Raw genomic sequence first — 20,060 nt, 5'->3', positions numbered from 1 at the left:
GGCTAACGGCGAAGCTCACCAACCGACAATAACGTGCCGCCAGGTAGGAGATAGGTTAGTGGGTAACCTTCACCTATGTACCGAGATCTTTCCGTAGCTGTGTTCTCTTCTCGTGTCGGCTGTTTAAAATGGGAGTAGTTTTGAGGAACCTCCAGAAGGTGGTGCCTCTTCGGCGCGCCAGGCTGCGCAGGGACGTGGTCACGCTGAGACACATACTGGGCATCCAGAAGTTCGACCTGGGTATCATCTGCGTGGACAACCAGAAGATGCAGCAGATCAATCACATCTACAGGAAGAAGAACACCCCCACGGATGTCCTGTCTTTCCCATTCTACGAGGTAAACATGGCAGCTAAACGTTTTGAATGAACACACTTCTGTTAGTGGAGATCTGGTGGTGGTGGGCGTGTGTTCTGGACGTCTTCTTCTGTTTTTGATTTATTACACTGCTTTGTGTGCAATAAAAGATTCATAAAGTTTCAAAGGCCAAATGGAGCTTCAGAAAAAGCCTCCTTTGTCGTCCAGCTGCTTCTTCTGTGACTCATCAACGTCACCATCTAACAGCATGGGCAAGCAGAGCCTTTGAATGGACTTATCAAGAGCTGTAGGGCAAACTACAGTCAGGGGGTCACAGGCAGCTGTGAACCATCTTAATCTGGCCCTCCACATCCTGAAAGGGAAATAAAACAACCCCAATTAGAAAGCCGAAGGCTGATTTGATTTCATTGTAACTGTCAGCCATGTGTCAGTATCAGTTTTCCACTGTGTAAAGCTTGGCTGAAAAAAATGGCATTGGTACAGTAAAATTATGCCTTTGGTGTGAATGGCTACATTAGGCATAGATGAGTCTGAAGAGTATTTTTTAAGCTCAAAATATTTCTACAGATCTTACACGTATGCTGTGTAAAAGGCTTTCAGTCAAAACTGTTGCCCAATGCTTGCATCATGGCTAATAGTGTCCTTTTCTAATCATCCATATTATCTTCTATGGAAAGCGGCATGAGGTGAATAAGAGTTTTGAAAGAGAGATAGTGTATGCACATTATTTTACTGTTTGGGCATCTATTTGTATTTAGTAGCTCCTTTAATATTAATGTTATTTAATATTCACTCAGGGACGGAAATTGGTGGCTTTCCATCTATTTTAAACCAAAACTCTGAACCTTACTGGTCTGCACCAGGTTACCTGTTTGGCATATATTACCATGGTGATATAGCCAGGTAAAAAAAATAAAATAAAAGAGAGCAACCTTCATGGCACTAAAAACTTTGACTCTAGGCTCAGCATAGTAGTACAACTCTCTGATCACTTCACTCAGTTTGGAAAGCTTCCTTAAAGGTCCTCTTTTTATTTACCCTCTACAGAATTTAACTAACACTTTCACCACTAGGGTGCAGCATTACTCAAGACTTAACTAGTTAAAATTGAGGTTAAGTTGACCTACTGTGCTATCTTGTGGGAAAGACATGAACACAATCTGCAGGGTTGGGGTAACTTCTCCACTCAAATATCTGTGTGTTTTGTGGGGGTTTATTTAAGGACCTGAGGCCCGGGAAGTTGCCCTGCCCCCTTCACAGAGACGAGCTGAACCTTGGAGATATCTTCCTTGGGGTGGAGTTTGTGATGAAGCAGTGTCAGGAGGAATCCCTGGATCTGCACGGAGCGCTGACTGTATGAAACAGTAACTTAAGTTATCCTGTTTCTCATGCGTGTAATCCGTCAATGCTTCCAAATGAAGCACAGCAGTACCATTTTCTGTGATTAACGGTTTCATTGTTCCTGTTTCAGGTTGTCACTGCGCACGGGATCTGCCACCTGCTGGGCTACAGGCACGAGACAGAGGAAGAATGGACTGAGGTTTGTAAGGAGACAGTGGTTTTGTGTCCATATTCATTCCTCCACTCAGACTATAGCTCAAATGGAAATACACTTTGTGCTCAAGTCACAAGATCACGACCCATTAGAAGTCCTTAGAAGATGCCTCCATCATCACATCTACAAAGACTCAGTTTTTTCCTTTAATCTGTCATCCATAGGTAGATCTATATGAGCTGAGGCTTTTTTTTTATTTTTTTTTTATACCAAATTTATGAACTTCAAACTGTGTGATGTCTGGATGTTCGATGTTGATTAAAGGTGTAACATGTTTGCAGATGCAGCAGAGAGAAAACTACATCCTGAGCGAGTACAGCAGACTCACAGGCCAACACCTAGACCCCCTGATGAAGAGGTGCAGTCAGGATAGGTGACCCTGACTGCTGCCTGCAGGCCTGAGATTAAATATTGCACTATGTGATGGTGGAAACTGCTTCTATACTGTTGTGGTTCTTATATTTATTTGAAGACACCCACTACAGTCTGTATTATAAAATGACTTGTCACTAAACAGTCTGACCTCTTGAAAAAACACTTGATGTGAGCTCTGCTGAAGAGTTTCAAACACCAAAAAACGTCTCAGTTCTTTCATTGGAATATTTTATTAAAATCTGCTTTAGGAAGAGTCTGTTGTGTATGAAGGGTAGAAAAAGCTGTTCATTCTCACTTCACTAATACATGTTATGCTCTTTACACTGCGTGTAGGACAGCATGTTCAGGAGAGGCATTTAAGAAACGTCAATCAATGCAGACATTAAAACACCTGGAGAATTAACACAGCGTGGTGCAACAGGAAGTCGGCTAATCAGTGCACACTTCCTAAAATCCCCAAATATAAAGACAGAAGTTGTGTCAAATTTGGTCTGCAGTGATTTAATTTTTAGAAATTAATGCCATGTTGTGCTAATTTGAGGGAATAATCTGCTGTACAGATTAAGTCTATAATAGCATGTTTACGAGTGAGCTTTTTTTTTTCCTTTCACAGAATAAAAGTTACACAGCCGGTGCCCAGTAATAAACAGAATATTCCACATATTTCATGCCTGACAGGAACTGGTTCATAAAGTGCCCCTTTTATGCTTTTTTTAAAAAAAAAAAAAAATTAAAATCTCCCTACAGTTATAGACCAGAAGACAAACAGAAGTGAAAATATCCAGCATCTCCAACACTCACTACTGTTTATTTATTCCATCATTGAATAAATACTTGTAGGGTGAAACTGCTTTAAAACAAAAACACAGAGCTGCTAAAAGGCATTGTTTGTAGTCCGTAACGAATCTACATCACGATGTACTGCCCTACTAGCAGTGAGTTTGGCACATTTTGAAATAAAGAATCAACAGGTGATTCCGACTGTATTTACAGGTAAAAACGTCTTCCAAACATGGCTACAGCTTTAACAGTCAGTCTGAGAATATTAATGTTATCAACTGACCAATCAGAGCAGAAGACAGGTGCCTTGAAGGGACAGGCACTAAAACGGAGCAGATAACGGGTTCCTTCCCTGAACAATAAGGCGTTTAATCCCACAGTTACACTTTAACCATGTAAATGAGCATAACAGGGGCACTTTAAATGCTTAACACTTGTTCTAAAGGTGTTGAAATAAAAGATATTATGCAACAGGTACTGTATCTTCTCTGGTTATAAAGTAGTAATGACTTCCATTTGCCTTGGCTCATATTTTGGGCTAATTAAGAGAAACCAACCCCCTTCTATATGCAATAAATATAAAAATCTGTTGGCTTTATAGAAGAAACTCTGACTTGCACACTGTTTCAGATTTGACAAACATTCAAAAACAACAAGGTTGTGCGACTTTCCAAAGTAAAGCTTGTATACACATATTTATAAAACTTTTCTTAGGAGGCACAAGGTCAAAACCCCAAACAAACAACAAAGTGTGATCAACTGAGAAAAGCTCAGTTAAATATTAATGAATGCACGTTCTTTCACACCTCTAAAATATGGAAATAATCACACAAAAAAATATCAGGTTGCACATGAAGTACAAAAAGCAACTGGGAAGACATCCACACTGTGGGACAGAAAGCTGTTTTGAATGGACCAGTTTGTGCCAGTAACAAATATTGCACCAAATGTACCCGCTAAATACAACAACCCTCTAAATTCTATAATAGCTTATACTCCAACATAGAATATATCTTTATTTTGCTTATATGGGAAATAAAGGGGTCTGCAAACATACAATCTACAAAGCACCAGGAGCGCCCAGTGTTTGATAGTTTGAAGTAAAAGTCTGAAGAAAAGTCTTTAAGAAAGAAACAACAAAATTAAACCTTACAAAACAGTTGATAAAATTATAGCAAAGAAAGACTCCAGCCCCAAAAACACGGAGGCAAAAATTGATCCACGGAACATTTTAACTGCATTTCTGGTATCTGAAAGAGTCTTGACAGGTCAGCCCCTGTGTCGGCATCATCAGGTGTTATTTTTATCCTGGCCTTTAGTGATCTGTAGAGGAAAAAGGAAATGCCCGAAGGCTACCTAAAAGGGACGGCAATCAGTAGTATAGGAGGATTCACAGGGCAGCTTTATCTAACAGGATCAGCTGTGGTTGAGTGTGGGTGGGCGTCCAAAGACGTTGCGCTCAGAGGGGCTGCAGGACATTCCTTCCTGCCTCTGAGGTGCTTCCGGCTCCAGATCTCTCCATCTCAGATAGCTGCTCGAACACATCCCTGAGAGATCACAAGGTAGCAGCGTGTTATTAGCAGGGCATCTCACATCATTACAGTGACATCTATAACCAGCTGACAGGAGGACTTGCACACTCACTTGTGCATGTAGAAGAAGATGTATCCGCTACGGTCACGGTCTCGCTGGACAGCTGCTTCCTGCGTGCGAGACACGTCCAGGTCATTGTAGGTCAGCCACGAATGTTTCTTCATGTCGTACACGTCACTGATGTAATGGCCTACAGGGAAGATAAAGACGGGGAACAATCTATCAATATTTGTTCACAGAGCAAGCATTTGGTTCTTGAAGTCTATAGTCACGACAGCGACAGACACAGAGGGCACACCTACACCATCCACGTATAGACAAGGATGATGTCACCGGCATTTATCCAAAGTTATTGGACAAATATAACCTCTGCCTGACACATGAGCTAACTTTATGGTTCTAGCTTTAGTATACAGTCAGGTAAATAAGTGTTTGGACAATGATACTTTTTTTTTTTGTAAATTCCACTGTGTTGGTGGCCTGAAAGATTAAAAAAAAACAAAAAACATTTTTATAGCCACATTATCAGTGGCTCCTCCTAAAACCTACAACCATTAAGTTAGCTAATGTCTTAGATTTCAATACTGTTTTACCTGTTCAGCTAATATTCATCATCTAATATCAGATCAGGACAGGCTAGATCATGTTTTTGCTGAAAGGTGCTGACCATTATTTGAGGCTCTCACAAAATTTACTGCTGAAGACAAAACTAAAGGCAAGAGACCCACAAACCCACACCAAGTAAAGACCACACAGTTTCATCCAGCAATGTTTTCCCTGATAATTTAAAGATTCTTAATATAAATAAACTTTATTTCTGGCTGCCAATTTCTTCATTGACATTTGAGATAATGAGGGATATAAATAAAGCAGCGTAAACATCAAAGCAGTTCCTTAAAGTGTTCATACACAGTTTGGACTTAAAGCTCATCTTCATTGTTCCTGAATAATTTGTCACTGTCAAAACACATGAGGACCTAAACTCGGAGGCACAAACAAACACAAGTGCTCACCAGAGGAGGAGCTGCTCCCGATGTGACTGACCACACTGATGAGTCTGAACGAGTTGGCCAACTCCCCACTCTGTGGATTACAGGATGCATAGGCAGGTTAATGCAGGCCAACAACCAATAAGTTATCATCAGTCTGCTGCTTTATTTAATTTATTCTGCAGTTTCTTAATCAGTGCGTGTATTTCACCATGTTCTGATTCATAATCAACTCAGTGTCCTGCAGATTATCTAAGACTTTATCTGTGGTGTGAATTATTTAAACTGACCCTTTATTAAGGTTTACATTTGTAAAACACTGTTTTTATTTTTGCATAGTGATTATACATCCGTTGTATTTAAGGTGAATAAACTATTTGCTGTTTTTTGTGCTCTGCAGCATTTTACACTGTGTGCCAGCTGGATATACCTCCGCGTTTCTCTTCAGGTTCTCGGCTTCTGCTTCAGTGTACTCCATGTCCAGCACGTCCTCGTTGCCAGAGTCATCATCCGAGCAGAGCAGATCGGGCAGGGAGTTGTTAAACTCTGTTGAATGAGGAGGAGATGATGACGCCGGTGCAGTATTTTCACATTGCTCAGAGTCTGATTAAAGAACACTTTAAACATTTGTTTGTGCTGACTAAACAGATCTGCAAATATCCAGTCAAATTTCTTTGTTTAGTGGCTGCGTTCAGTCTTATTTACATCGCCACACTGCTGCCAGCTGAGCGGGATCAACAGCAACCATCACAATACAAAAATCAGCTGAACACAGTTGGTCAAAGAAGCGTGTGCTGACGATTCCTGGGAGTAAATTGTATTTCTTACCTTGCAAGCTGAGCTCAGTGGCTCTCTTCAAATCATCGTCCTCTCTCATCTCCTGAGCTTCCTGTAGAGATGATGTCATAAGTTTTATTTTCCTGCATCAGGTCTGTTAGTTGGTGAAAGACTTCAGAGTAGTCAATGATATTTAAGGATAATGAGAGATCTACTGTAATCTAACAGCAAATGGAAGGTCACCATTACTGGAAGCTAGAAAAAAAAATTGTTGTGAGCATCTAACACTGGTAGAACTGGTGCACCAAACTCAGGTGTTACATTGCATTATACAAAGGTCCATTTGGGTCAGAGGGATGTAAATGTAGCCATCCCTTCTGATGGGCTCCAACCATTCTCTCTTCAGCAGCTGAAAGTAAGCACTTTTTCCATTTAGGTGCACCAAAGTGTCTCCACTGTGTTGAAATATGAAAACAATTGAGCTGCAGATGTGTTAAATGCTACACAGTCTCTCTCTGGTCTTACATGCTCCTGGAGGCTCTGTGCCAAAGCCTGCTGCAGCTCCTGTTCTTCTCTCTCCTGATCCAGATTGTACTGTTGGACCCAGTCCAGCTCCCCCTGCTGCTGACCACTCTCTGGAGTTTGGTTCTCCTTGTTTTCATCCATGGTCAGGTCCAAGGAGTCCAGCACATCTACAAGAGTTCAGCAAATACTCGAGTCAGCAAACCTGATACGTGAAGTTGGGTTTTTTTGTTGGATTTGTTGGTAACCCAGGGTTTATGTGAATGTAGAAACCCACAATCAATTTAAGCAGCATGTACTTTCAAGAGAATATGGAACGAAACATTAATGAGCCTTTCTTAGAAATGTCACATATAATAAAAACCTGATGCAGATCCCGTATTAAAAAAACAACAAAAAAAAAAAGTCTATTGCAAGTTTAAGTACTCCAAGAAGTGAGTCTGATCACTTGGCAGCCTTCCCGAAATACCTCTGGCCATTTATATGCAGCATGATCTTAATTAATTTTAACTTTAGTGGTCAGCAGAACAAAACAAACAAACAAAAAATAAATAAATAAATAAATAAATAAACACATCTGCATTTAAGTCCCAAAACTCCAATCTAACCGCTTAAAATTTGCAAATGTTTTTCTAAAATAAAAACTTTGTTTCCCCTGAAAGCTGTACATCTACCATCATCTTTGCTGTTAAGAAATCTTGCAATAGATTTGAAACTCATACTGTCTCTGCTTAAATATCCCGTTAGAGTACCTGCGGGCTGTTTGCTATCTGCTTCTAGCAGATCTGCATGATAGGCCAAGTCATGTGCATCTGTGTCCCCAAACCCGGTGTCCGGGCTGCTTGTCGGCTCATCATCCAGAGAAGGAGGTGCAGAGAGCCCGGCCTCTTGGCGACTAATCTCCAGCACAGCCGCCAGCATTTCATCATCATTGATGCCACTGAAGTCTGTTGAATCGATTGCTGCCCCCCTCTGAAAACACATTAAACTGTGTCACAACAGAAGACGCCAGAGGAGGCTGGATTCTGTTTGTTAAAGTGTAAAAGCAGATGCTCACCTCTTCAGCGCGATCATCGTCGTCAGGCAGACAGATACTCAGGCGTCGCTTGCGGCTCGCGCTCACCTTCCTGTTAGGCCCCTCTTCGCAGTCAGAGTCCACAAGGATGGAGGTACAGTTGGAGTTGGAAGTTTTCCCTACGATCCTACTACACAAAGTCACATGTTCAGCAAATAAATTCATAAGCCCAAACAGAAAACCCTTCAGTCAGATAACACATTGTTTAAAGAGGTTGTTAAAGCACAAAAGTCATTTTTCCTCTGCAAGTGTTGCAGAACTTACCGAAGAGGCGCTGTGGACGAGTTGACCAACTGTGACGTTTTAAGTGTTCTGGACCTTTGAGAAAAACAAAGGCAAATAAAACTCTTGCTGCTGTTGGAGCTCTACTTCTAGGCTGATTGTTAAGTTTTACTTAAAGGAGCAATATTTGCATGTTTTTCCTTTAAATTGCAAACTAAATGCTGACTTTATTACATGTAGTCCTCTCTGGGGTATTAAACCAACATGAAAAATCATGGCTGCAGGAGATGTCAAAACATTGCCAATTGGCCTTTTAAAACTGAAATCACTCCAGCCATCTAATGTATTTACACAGAATTAAATTTGTATGCATATTAAAATGTTTTCTCCCATCTTACAAGGCAGCTTGAGGGCTCCAGCCAAGGCTGATGGGGGGTCTTGTAGATTCGGTGCAGTGGGGGAGCAGGGTCAGGTATCGGGGGATCAAGACCTGCTGACCCAGCTTGCTGTTTAGAGACAGCTGAGCGTTAAAGCTGTACCGTTTCAGGTGTAGGATAAGCACTCTGTGAAGACAAAGGTTTTTAGGCACTTAAATTCTTTTTATTCCATAAGCTGGTTATGCTTTCAATGTTTTCCATATGTGCTGCATCTTTAGTGTTTATTGCGTGTCTTTACTGTGTGTGTTTAAACAGACTGTAGATACCTGGGTAGTTTACTGAATTTATGCGTAACAGTCGCTGATTTCCCGTTGCACTTTTCACACGAATACTCAATTTCCTCCATCTGTAAAAAGAAAAAGTAACTAATTATATATGAAATTACATCCAGCTGATGCTTGTCTCGAAAGAAATTCTATTTTTTGTGTCTCCTCACAAAGGCTCTCTCAGTTTGTAAACTGCAAACTAAAATGCTACAGTGTTTTTTCTGCTTGAGCCTCATTGCGCATACTAAGCTAATAAGTGCACTCCTCTGACCCTGTTGGTCATTTTTGATCCAACATGGGGGGCATCAGGATGACGGGACCAGTGACTCACCCTAAAAAACAGATCCAGGGAGTCCTGGATGGAGCGAAGCGGCAGTGTCTTCTTTCTTCGCGGCAAGTCGATGGACAAGTCATTGAATTGTTCTCGCTTGTTCACCACCTCGCCACAGCTGCAACACAACAAAGAGGGAATCAAACACCTTTCACCTTCATCGAGAGTTTTGAATGATAGGCAGGAGACCAGCCTCACCCTTTGCACGTGATGGTGTGCTGCACCTCAAACTCCATGTTGACCGCCACGGGGCAGGTGTAGATCCGCGAGGTGTCTGCCTCATCACCAGGCTCTGCTTTGACTGCCGATGATGTTCCCTCCAGACCATTCTCACCCACCACAGAAGACGATGAGGAGGCGGCCTCGTTCGTTAAGCTCTTATTCATCTTCTCCACGTCGTCCTTCAGCTGGTCCAAGCACTGACTCAAGAATTCATGAGCATCCTGAAAAACAAGAAACATGTAGGGGTTTAAAACAGGATTTTATTCACAGCCACTTTAAACCATAAGCCTGAAAGATTTAACTTTTGTGTGTTTTTGTTTGTTTGGGGGGGGTTTTGCCTCTCCTGGTTGGTACTTTAGCAATCAGAATTGTTGTCTGAAGAAAGATGCTCAACGGATTTATTTTTTTAAGTGGAGAAAGTATGGCAATGCCATGTTGGTCCACTTGATTGATCTATATTATTATTAGACAAAAAGAAAGAAAGGGAGAGAGAAAGACAGAAAAACAGAGGGGAAGGGGGGGGCAGTAAGAGACACTGAGAAAATTTGTTAGATCAGCTATTAAAAGAAGAAGAAAATAAAACAAACAACAATAGAACAACACAATACAGAGATCAAAGCAACAACCTAGATAAGTGTAAATAACAGTAAATACTAAATATTGAATGTTATAAACAAAAACAACAACAACACAGAGTTGTGATGATGCACATCTATCACAAAACTATGAGCAGGCAGCCTCAAACAGAAATGGATGGGAAGGGGAAAAAAAGATAATCGCTTTATCGTTTTATCCTCCTTTGAAAGCCAAAAATCATAATTTGAACCAGCGTGCCATCTCATATTTCCTTTACTTTCGCTTTGAATTTGAGACATTTTACTTTCTAAAGTCACTTTATTGGATTATAGTCAGCTTTTATTTAATTACATTATTATTGAATTGCTGAGCTCTGTACTGTATCACATGTTTCTACACGTTCTACTGTGTTAGATTTTTACTTATTTATCACTTTTAAAACACTTTCCTTTTTGTTTTTAGCCTCTTTCACATAATTTTACCTCGCTGGACACTTGTTGTGTCGTATTGTATTTTACTGTGCTACATACTACTGTATATATACACACACACACACACCTTTTTTTTGGTATTGTCGTCTGTGTTCAATTTTTAGCTGTGGCACCAGAGAAATTTTTGAGCAAATACATTATATCTTCAGAGTCTTCAGTCCAAACACACAGAGTAATAATTAGATAATTATTACTAATTAGATAATAATTAGAATTGCAGATTGTCCTTCAGCAGGTATTCTGAGCCCAAAATGAGCTCAACATTAATAATAAACAGTCTTACTGTAATTTGGGACTAGAGGAAGAGGAAGAAGTTCGAGAAAACACTGGGAAAAGCAAACCTATATTACCTGTTTAATTTCTAAACTGTGCTCTTTAAACATAAACCTTCTACTACTAAGAGTTATTCTCTACACTATTATTCTTAAATTTTCAAAGGTGCAATTTAAAGATTTGTTTTGCTGTCCCTTTTCATATGTGGGCACACAATCTCAACTGAAAAGCATACCTGGTCATATACATGAGTTTAAGTGGGAAACTTACATTCTGCATGTTTCCAGAGAAACGCTCCGCTGTGGAGGAGATGGCACTCTTTACTTTCCTCAAAAGGTCTTTCTTCGTCTCTGGACAGGCCACATCCTTCTTCACCATGAGGTGAGCAAATCGCCTGCACAGAGTGAAGACAGGACACAAAGGACATAACAAAGTTCATTTAAACCTGCTTCCTGTGTCATTTAACACCTATGTTGAAAATGACAACAATCCAGAGTATTGTTAACAAACAACAGTTACTATCAACCTATAATAATATAATACAGTACCTGAGCAAGGCATTGATGGGCAACTTCTTCCATGGGATGCTCTGCCTCAGCATGTCATTAGAGAAGGAGGGGAGACTGAAGAGGGACTGCAGGATGGCATTCATGTAGCAGGTGTTGCCCAGGTTGGAAAATCTTAAATGAATAACAGAAGTTTCAAAAACTGCTTGTTGTTTTGATTTTTCCCTTGTTATTTGGTGTCATGGATCAAATGAATTTCATATCAAGTGGAGCTGGCTTATCTTTACCCTTGCAGTGGAGCCTGAGGCTGTGCCAGGGTAGAGGGCCTCTGCTTGTTCCAGCCACCGTAGTCCAAGGAGGGTCGTACCTTCTTAAAGGGAGTGGAGTGGTTCGGTAGCATGAGGCTCCTTTTGGCTGTGGAGGTCTGTGCAGTACTGGATGGCCTGAGGAGATTTAAAAATCAATCACTGGATGAATAGAAATGTTCTCCCCTGTTATCACCTGTGCCAAGGAGATGACTGGTTCCTTTCATCTGATTTTAACTAATCAAAACCTACCCAGGTTTGAAGCTAGCACTCTAAGCACCCACCATCAGTCTAGCAGGAAGCTTGGAAAAGTCTGCAGGCAGGTGGGAAAGCTTGGCTCAACCTTGTGAAAGTAATTCACTTTTGAAATTAGATCTGGAACAGAATCTTTAGACCTGATTTTTTCTTATCTAAGATTTCATTTCGGATCTTCATTAATATATATCTAAGTCAATCGAGACAAATTGGGACACATATTTTTAATTCTAGGTTTAGATTTCTTTCTAATTACAGGAACACAACTCACAAGTATTCTAATGATCTTGAAATTATCTAAAAATTATTAACTAAAATACAGACAGTTAAGATCTTTAAAAAAAATAATCATAGTTTATGTGACTATATTTTATGTCAAAATATTCACTTTCCCTTGCCTGGTAGGATATAATGCACTATCACATAGTGGCGATAATGCAGTTAGAAGCTGTTTGTAACCTTGAAACAAAACACATGATGGCTACTAGCTACCAGGTATCAGCAAAGTGGGAGATAATCTATAAATAGAAGAATCACAGAAAGCCAAAGCTAGCATGGAGGGCGGGTACTGTAGAAGTCATCTTCAAAGAACAATCAAAAGGTTCCCTTTAAATAAGTATCAAATAGTACTGTTTTTAAATTCTTGATCCTAGGTTCAAACTGCTCCTGCTTTGCATTTTAATTGAGCCATGAAGCAACTCACCTGTCCAGAAAAGAGTGGCTCTGGCTGTAGTCTTTAGTCACAGATCGGCTGCCGTAGAAAGATGATGGCTGAAGGGGAGTTGACCCAAGAGGAGCTACAGTTAAGGAGGCACATGAGTGTATCAGTGTCTGGGAAAAATTTGCAGAGAATGCTGTGCAACTAGATTACAAAAAGGTGGTGCTGCTGGGTTTACCTGAGCTCCTGTTCTCCTCTGACTGCTTCAGCTTTTCTTTGCAGCTCAGAAGAAACTTCCTGGAGGAGGGGTCAGAAGTCGCCTTGTTGTTGCTGAAAAATGTTACTCAAATTCAGTAAAATAAAGTCTATCAATCAAGGTTCGTATTTTGCCGATGAAAGTAGCGACCTACTGATTACCAGTTACAGTTTTAATTATCTCGCCACAAGATTTGCAAAAAACAAACAGGCAGTGGTTCAGACAAAAGGCTGCAGAGATAAGGTCATCCTATGAGTCACCAACAGCACTGCAATTCAGTGCTGATTATACCTCGAGGAGTCGTTTTCCTTTGGGTAATCCTCACTGAGGTCGTTATCAGGAGTGAGGAGTCGCTTTCTCTTCTCGCTCCTGAGAAACAGAAACATCGAATAATTCACATGCCAAAATGGGGCAGGATTAAACATTCCTAAATGAATTTAATTTATTCTGTGTAATACAGTCTAAAAATTCCCAGCCTGCCTGTTTTCAGACAGTCCTGTGCGAGTGGGAGTGGAAGCCGCTCTGCTCGGGCTGCCGAGAGGTTTTCTCGGTGTCGTGTCCTCCCGGCCTTCTGCGCTCTGCCGCCTCGGTGTCGTCTGAACACACCAGGAGGAATTAAGTTAAACACATGTACGTTTGTCCACATGTGTTTAAGTTAAGATTGTTATTGCATTCTTGATCACCTGTCTCTCCCCGGACGGGTTAGCCTCATTTTTCACAGATCTGTTCCCGAGCACACTGAAGTTGGCACTTCCGAGGGATGATTTTAAAACTGCAGCATAAACAAAAAGTTCAGGGGGGTAAAAAAAAAAAAAAAAAAAAAAAAAAAAGCATAAAAATGATCCCGTTACACTGTAGAGTCAGAATCACTTCAAGTTAATCTATGTGCTTGAACTGAAAATAATAAAAAATAATAATAATAAATAAATAACACTGCTGCATTGCCATGATGCATAAAGCATTCAGATCATAGATTTAAAAGCAGACTAACACACACCTTACTTCACAACAACCTGTTGCATAAGTTTTCATGACAGCTACAGATGTTTTGTTTATTTAATAGGATACAAATGAATCCTGTTCTTCAAGCAAACTGATGACATGCAGAGGTGCAAGGCAGCCCAGGTGGAGAAATTTTGTTTTTACACTTAGAGAAATAAAATTTGTTTCTCTATCTGATAAGAAAACTATTCAATCAGATAGTTATTTGTGGTGAATGAAATACATTTACAATTTGAAGCACTTTTAAGCACAACATCTGAAATTCAAGTACCTTTCAAACCTTGAAAAGACAAAATAAAATTCAAGCATTTATAAGGATAAGGATTTCAAGCACCTGTACAAACCCTGTTACTGACATTGGGTATCAATTAAATGTAAACCAAATAGATTAAATGACTAGTACATCTGTTATCAACTAGTGACAATAGCAACAACTAGTCGACTGGTCAGCCAGACGAGCACATCCCTACTTGAAACTCTGCATCAACTTAAGAAATATTAATATATTAACATGAAGCTGCAGAGAAAAAGTGACCATTCTCTGCAGGAAGAGCATACAAGGATTAATTCCCAAAAAAATAAAAAATAAAAAATCTTTTCAGTTATGTTTTTTTTGTTTGTTTTGTTGTTGTTTTTTAATGTGCAGGGGTGTCATTACCTGGCTTTCCTTGCTTCAGCTTTTCAAGGTATTCTTTAGTCTTCTGAACCAAAGGTGGAGGCATCTTGTCCAGCGTGATGACACTGTTATCCTTCAGAGTCAGGACGATGCGGTTGGCACTCTGGCTAATATTTTTCACGTTCTGGTTCAGCTGAGAGCAAAGAACAGCAAATATTCAGATTCATGATTATTACTATTACATACAATAGTAATATATACATTATCATCGTCATCATCCTTCTCCTCACATCATACTTGTTGATAAAGTATACCTTTGAACAAACTAGTTCTATATGACAAACCTCACTCTATCAGCTATTACTTTCTTCAATGGGTCTTATATCATGCTATCTGAGGAGTGAGGTTCTTCGTGACAAGAGACTCAGAACACTTGACTGTGATGACAAAGTTTGTTTTTGGTTTACTTCTCTTGCTCCAGACTATTATAGAAAAGCTCTTATATGTCTGTTTGGAAATTATAACAGTCGTGGGGGTTCGATTTTTTTGACTTTCCTAGCAATGGAGCAAGACAGATTCATTACAGTGTTAGCGCCTCCAAGTTTTCCAGACTTTCCTACAAACTTCAGTTATATTGTGTTGGTAGGAGGGGATCGAGAGAAGGCACACACACTTTATTAAAGAAAATAATAACAAACTTCGTGTGAATGGGTTAGTTAGAGTTTCTGATCTCTTAGACAAACTCCAGCCTCTCTGTCTTAATGCTTTCCCCATCAAAACAACATTTGACAACCTCCCCTGCGCCCATAAAGATGGGTTTTGACACCTGAGTATTTGAATAAAGATGTGGTTTGCATAGGCAGAGACCACCCTCAATAACTTCCAATTTACACCCAGGCATTTTGTTCCATAAGCAGGCCTGAAATATTACAGAAACGGCTAATCTAAAAAAAGAGTATCCAAGGTTACTCCTAGTAGGGGAGAGTTAAACAGCAGCAGATGCTGTGGTCCTTGTCCTGCATGGCCTACTAGCCATGAACCAGTTTATCTCCTGATGCAGGTTTGGGTCAGAGTGACCCACCAGGTCACAGCAGATCAGCAGAGCAGAATAAGGACTAAGATAGGAGTGGTTAAGTTGAACTGCAAAAACAAGAGGTTTACTAGTAGGGAAAAAGAGGACAGGAAGCTAGCTGTTTTAGCAGCAACTGAACTTTCAAAATAAGAGGAAGGGTAATATTAATTATTCTTTTCAGACCCAATCACATCAGTCAGTCTGAAATATTTTAGTTCTGGAATATGGGATCATCTAAAAGAAGTACAGGCATGGATTAAAAACACTTGACCCGAGGGCTGAACAAACCCTGGCATGTGCCATGGGTGAGATTATGTTTCTAATCCGGTTCATTCATGGCTTCAGTGCAGAGTTACTGCTCATTCATTGCATAATGCCTCAAAGCTGACAGCTTAGATTCTTCTAGTACTGACATGTAAGACTGATTTATGGGGTGCCATTTAACAAGTTTGTTCCTATACTGCTTTAACAAGAAATACCATCATTTATTTTCCTCATATAGAGATTGACAGACCATGTGACTTTCGCGCATTGCATGCCGGGAACTCGTGGCAAAACAATCCAAGTACCTGCATCAAATGCAAGCATTTGCAGCACCGCAAAACGTTCATTCTTCGGTTCCAATAAATTCTTGCTTTTTCTTTGCCCCCCAAAAGGGTATGTACAAAACGAAGGAGAACAATGCCGGTCCGTACAAAGACAGACTTGATGAAAAGTCAAAGAAAAGATACGAGGAAAAAAATCAAACCAGTGAAAGGGTTAGACCCTTACGAGCACACAGAGGGACAAAATACGTTAGCGTGCTGCCCAACTTTCACCACGCTCAGATTTATAATTATACGCTTCTTGGACTGAGTGCATACACTCGTGAAGTTTAGTAACTTCCGGTCACTGCAACAAGCCCAGGTACAGTTTACCGACGGATGGGTGCAGGACCTTGAAATGCACCGTGTAGAAAGTAAAGACCATCGTACATATCATAAGTTTACCAGTCTCACAAATCGTCTTCATAAATACACATTCGTTAACCGTTTATTAATAGGACCTTTGAGCTCAATGGTAATTAATTAGTAGTGGAAATAATTTCTGGTACGCATCACAGAAATGTAGCAGTGACAATAATATTGTATGCTGTAATCGTACTGGGCAATTAGTGATACAAAACAACTGTTTTATCCTGTGAATAAAAGTATATGTTTTTGTCAATGTACCATGGTAATAACACAAGCGAAACACAATATTGTGTCAGGACAATTTACTATTTATGCACAATAAACAAAGGAGCATAGCGCGACAATTTCTGTTCAGCGCCAGACTTGCTTGTAACCTATATCACCAATTAAGTTAAGAAAAATGACGCATTAACTACAACAGCAGACTGACCTTTGTGGAAATGCTTGGAGCAGACTAACCTGTGAGCTGGAGTGGGACGTTATATTTTGTCTTTGAATGGCTGCAATCCAGTCGCCTCTTTGTTACTTCGGAAACATGGCTTGAACAATTTCTCTTCAACGACGTAATCCGATAACAACCGATCTCTTTACCCGTCGGCTTTCCGTGGCTGTCATGCGACCGGCTATTGCAGTTAATAATACAACGGCTTCTTGCCATTTTTTGTGTTTCTTTTTATCGCTGTATAACTGATTTCAATTGAAAGCCTGCGTGCGCTATTACCTCTTGCCACGAGTTCCCAGAATTCTTTGCAGTTTTACCCCTGAGTGACGTCACATTTTCAATCTCTATAGCCATCCATTAGTAGGAGTCTTTTCAACCAAGAAAGCAACTCAAAATAATAATTATTTATATGGGGTGCAACGATACACAAAATTCACGGTTCGATATTTTTTCGACACAAAAAAAATGTTCATGCTTTTTTAATTTGTCATTTATTAAAATTATAAATATATATTTTAACTCAAAAGTACAGTTTTTAAATTTAATGTTGCTGAAACAACAAAGTAATAAAAAAATAAACCTATCTGATCGAGAAATCACTCATCTTTGGAAAAGAGAGTTTATTACAGAGAAATGTCTCTTTCCAAAATAAAAACTATACTATACGCTTCTTCTGGGGTATACTCTCAGCAGCATATTAAACATATAAGGTCTCCATAAGGAGTCTAAATGACTCGGGTAAAGTTTGTAACATGCGTGCTTGTGGTTTTTGTCTGCTTCCACTTGTCTTTGCACTAGGATGATGTCGGCGTAAATGTGCAGTCATATTCGTTGTGTTCCCACTAGTGCTGTCAGCGTTAATCTGAAATGACGTTAACGCCACAACACGGCAAATCTCCGTTAACGAGCTACCGCGGATCGCCCCGTGCGTGGGGCTGGACGGCGTCAACACGTTAACGAGCAAACTGCGCTAACGCAGTAGTTCCCACCCATGTAATTGAGCATTGCGTGGCACATCTGACATACTGTTTTACTTTTGTCCATGACGCGCTTACCTTCAGGGTCATACTTCACGTGAAGACCAAAATAGTTCCAAAGGCCAGATCTAAATGAGGGTGGGGGAGGTTCAATTTGCCATGTTGCAACGAGCTTAGCTTCCATCTTGCTAGCTTGTGCTGCGCTCAGTGGATCTGCGCTCGACAGAGCAGCCTAGGCGGAGTAGTCGAACGCAGATCCACTGAGCTCTCAACACAGACAGCATCATCAGAAGAAAAGTTGATAAAATAAATTAAAAATTTTGTATTGTTCGATACATATGCGTACCGAACCGAAAGCACTGTATCGAACGGTTCAATATCGATACGAGTATCGTTGCACCCCTAATATTTTTGTATTGTTCGATACATATGCGTACCGAACCGAAAGCACTGTATCGAACGGTTCAATATCGAAACGAGTATCGTTACACCCCTAATATTTTTGTGTGTGTGTGGTTTCTTGCAGGATTATGAGGGTTCAGTGTCTTTTTCTCTGTTTTTAAATCAGCTGTTTAATTTGCAAGTCTGGTGCATTCTTACATTTTTTTTTTTTTTTTTTTAATATAAACGTTCCTCTCATCTAACTCATTCACTCTTACACACCAAAATAAGGCGGTGGCATGACTCACCCCAAGGAATCTTATTTTGACATGTGAATTTACCCAACAATCCCAAGAATAACAGGCAACCCACAGTACCTTCGGAGCCAGCTGACCCAGATAAAACAATACTCTATCTGGATGCAGTCCAAAAGGTTGCTAGATCATAATCAAAAGGACCACTAAAATCGAAATCAGTATCTCTTAGGACATTAACAAAAAAAATAACAATAATAAAGACCAATGTGAAAGTAAGACATTATTTGGGGTCTTATAAACAACAGTAAACACACTAAAACACAAAAAAAAAAACCAGTAAAATACCTGGAAAGTTTTGGAAGCTCCTCCACAGTTGAATCTCAGGCAGAGGTTAACTTTATTGTCCTTTTCCAAAATCTCAAACGTCCCTTCTTTCCACCTGGTGGTGCCCAGGTCCAGACTGGTGAAACGGATCTTCACAGCCCCAGCGCTGGAGAGTTTGGGCACTACAGTTGCCATGGCTTGCTATCCCGTTGGTGCACTTAGGAGACTGGGACTCAAACTAATCCTAAAAAAGACAAATTGGATCCGCTGTCACACAATCTGAGCACATTATATTTATAACAACTGAATGTGTTCAGCAGGAGCAGTTTAAACCAATGGTCAGGTAGTTCTGAATTTGATTACTCTAGTTAAATACTGCAGAAAAATAATGAGCTTAACGAACAGAAGCAGCCACTAAAATGAACATAGCACCTCTTTTTGTAATAACACTAATATCACCTGTAGTCGTCTCGGTGAAAGCAACTTCAAAGTTTCCGATGCTGAGCTCAGATAACGAGAGCAGGCAACCCACGTTGTCAAAGTCACAAGAAAGTACAAACCATCCAAAACAAGCTGACAGGAGTCAGCGCAGCATCTCGCAGCAGAAAAGCGGACAGCACGCTCGCAATGCATTTCTGACAAATAAAACAGCTTGTTTGGCTGCGTGTGGCAGCTCGTGCCTTGTGAATTTCTTTGCTAGCAGCTTCAATAAAAGCCCATGTTTGCATCTGCCATCAAACTAGCCAAACTAACGGCCACTCTGAGTCGCGGCAGCCAACGACTGGTACGTGCACAACAACACGGGATTTTCCCCCTCAGCTCAAGGCATCGATGCTCCCACAGAATTACCTGTCCAAACCGGCAACGCCAAGAAAAGGTGCTAGCCAAAAGTAAAAAAAGCCCCTTTGGATGCGGATAATGTCGTATGCCCGTCCGCAGCCCCTGAATGGGATGGAGGAGGCCGATGTTAGCACCTCGGCTAACAAGCTAACGGACGCTAGCTAACTGGCTAATTTGCTAGTCTGTAATTTGGTGATGAAAAGCGTATCGCGTTGCGATTACACCGAGCAGGTACTTACCTATCGATGACGAGAGCTTGTCTTCAAACTTCTAAAAGTCCGGTGTCGCTTCTGTAGCTGCTGAGCAGGCAGAAAGTTTGTTTTGCCGGCATTCACCTGCTCTCCGGTGCTGTTGACAGCAGAGCAGCACACGACGCGTCGCTGAGCTGCGCGATGATGGCGGGAATGTGAAAATT

The 20,060-nt window shown here is 40.6% G+C and overlaps 2 protein-coding genes across 3 annotated transcripts; one reads left to right on the top strand and one right to left on the bottom strand.

The window, feature by feature from the left end:
* The first annotated feature begins 95 nt into the window (after nt 1-95).
* On the top strand, nt 96-2,967 carry ybey (ybeY metalloendoribonuclease). Its single transcript, XM_040027543.1, has 4 exons — nt 96-338; nt 1,540-1,671; nt 1,789-1,857; nt 2,154-2,967. The coding sequence occupies exons 1-4, from the start codon at nt 129-131 to the stop codon at nt 2,247-2,249; spliced, it is 507 nt and encodes a 168-aa protein (XP_039883477.1). The 5' UTR covers nt 96-128; the 3' UTR covers nt 2,250-2,967.
* On the bottom strand, nt 2,480-20,026 carry usp37 (ubiquitin specific peptidase 37). 2 transcript variants are annotated; one of them, XM_040027535.1, is made up of 24 exons: nt 19,885-20,026; nt 18,827-19,049; nt 14,442-14,592; nt 13,465-13,553; nt 13,262-13,377; nt 13,073-13,150; nt 12,764-12,855; nt 12,571-12,664; nt 11,595-11,750; nt 11,350-11,481; nt 11,072-11,195; nt 9,438-9,682; nt 9,240-9,357; nt 8,909-8,988; nt 8,604-8,768; nt 8,248-8,301; nt 7,966-8,110; nt 7,661-7,880; nt 6,912-7,078; nt 6,438-6,498; nt 6,040-6,155; nt 5,634-5,703; nt 4,672-4,810; nt 2,480-4,574 (listed from the first exon to the last, which is right to left on the bottom strand). In XM_040027535.1, exons 2-24 carry the CDS (start codon nt 18,998-19,000, stop codon nt 4,487-4,489), a joined length of 2,874 nt encoding a protein of 957 aa, XP_039883469.1. In that variant the 5' UTR covers nt 19,001-19,049; nt 19,885-20,026; the 3' UTR covers nt 2,480-4,486. The 2 variants fall into 2 exon arrangements, with proteins under 2 accessions (XP_039883469.1, XP_039883468.1); XM_040027534.1 differs by having other exon boundaries at nt 7,966-8,113; nt 19,885-20,025.
* Between the last annotated feature and the right edge of the window lie 34 nt (nt 20,027-20,060).

The sequence above is a fragment of the Simochromis diagramma genome, unplaced genomic scaffold (genome assembly GCF_900408965.1).
Source record: "Simochromis diagramma unplaced genomic scaffold, fSimDia1.1 OVJJ01000343.1, whole genome shotgun sequence".
In the NCBI taxonomy this organism is placed as follows: domain Eukaryota; kingdom Metazoa; phylum Chordata; class Actinopteri; order Cichliformes; family Cichlidae; genus Simochromis; species Simochromis diagramma.
This window is presented reverse-complemented; position numbering and strand designations above follow the sequence as displayed.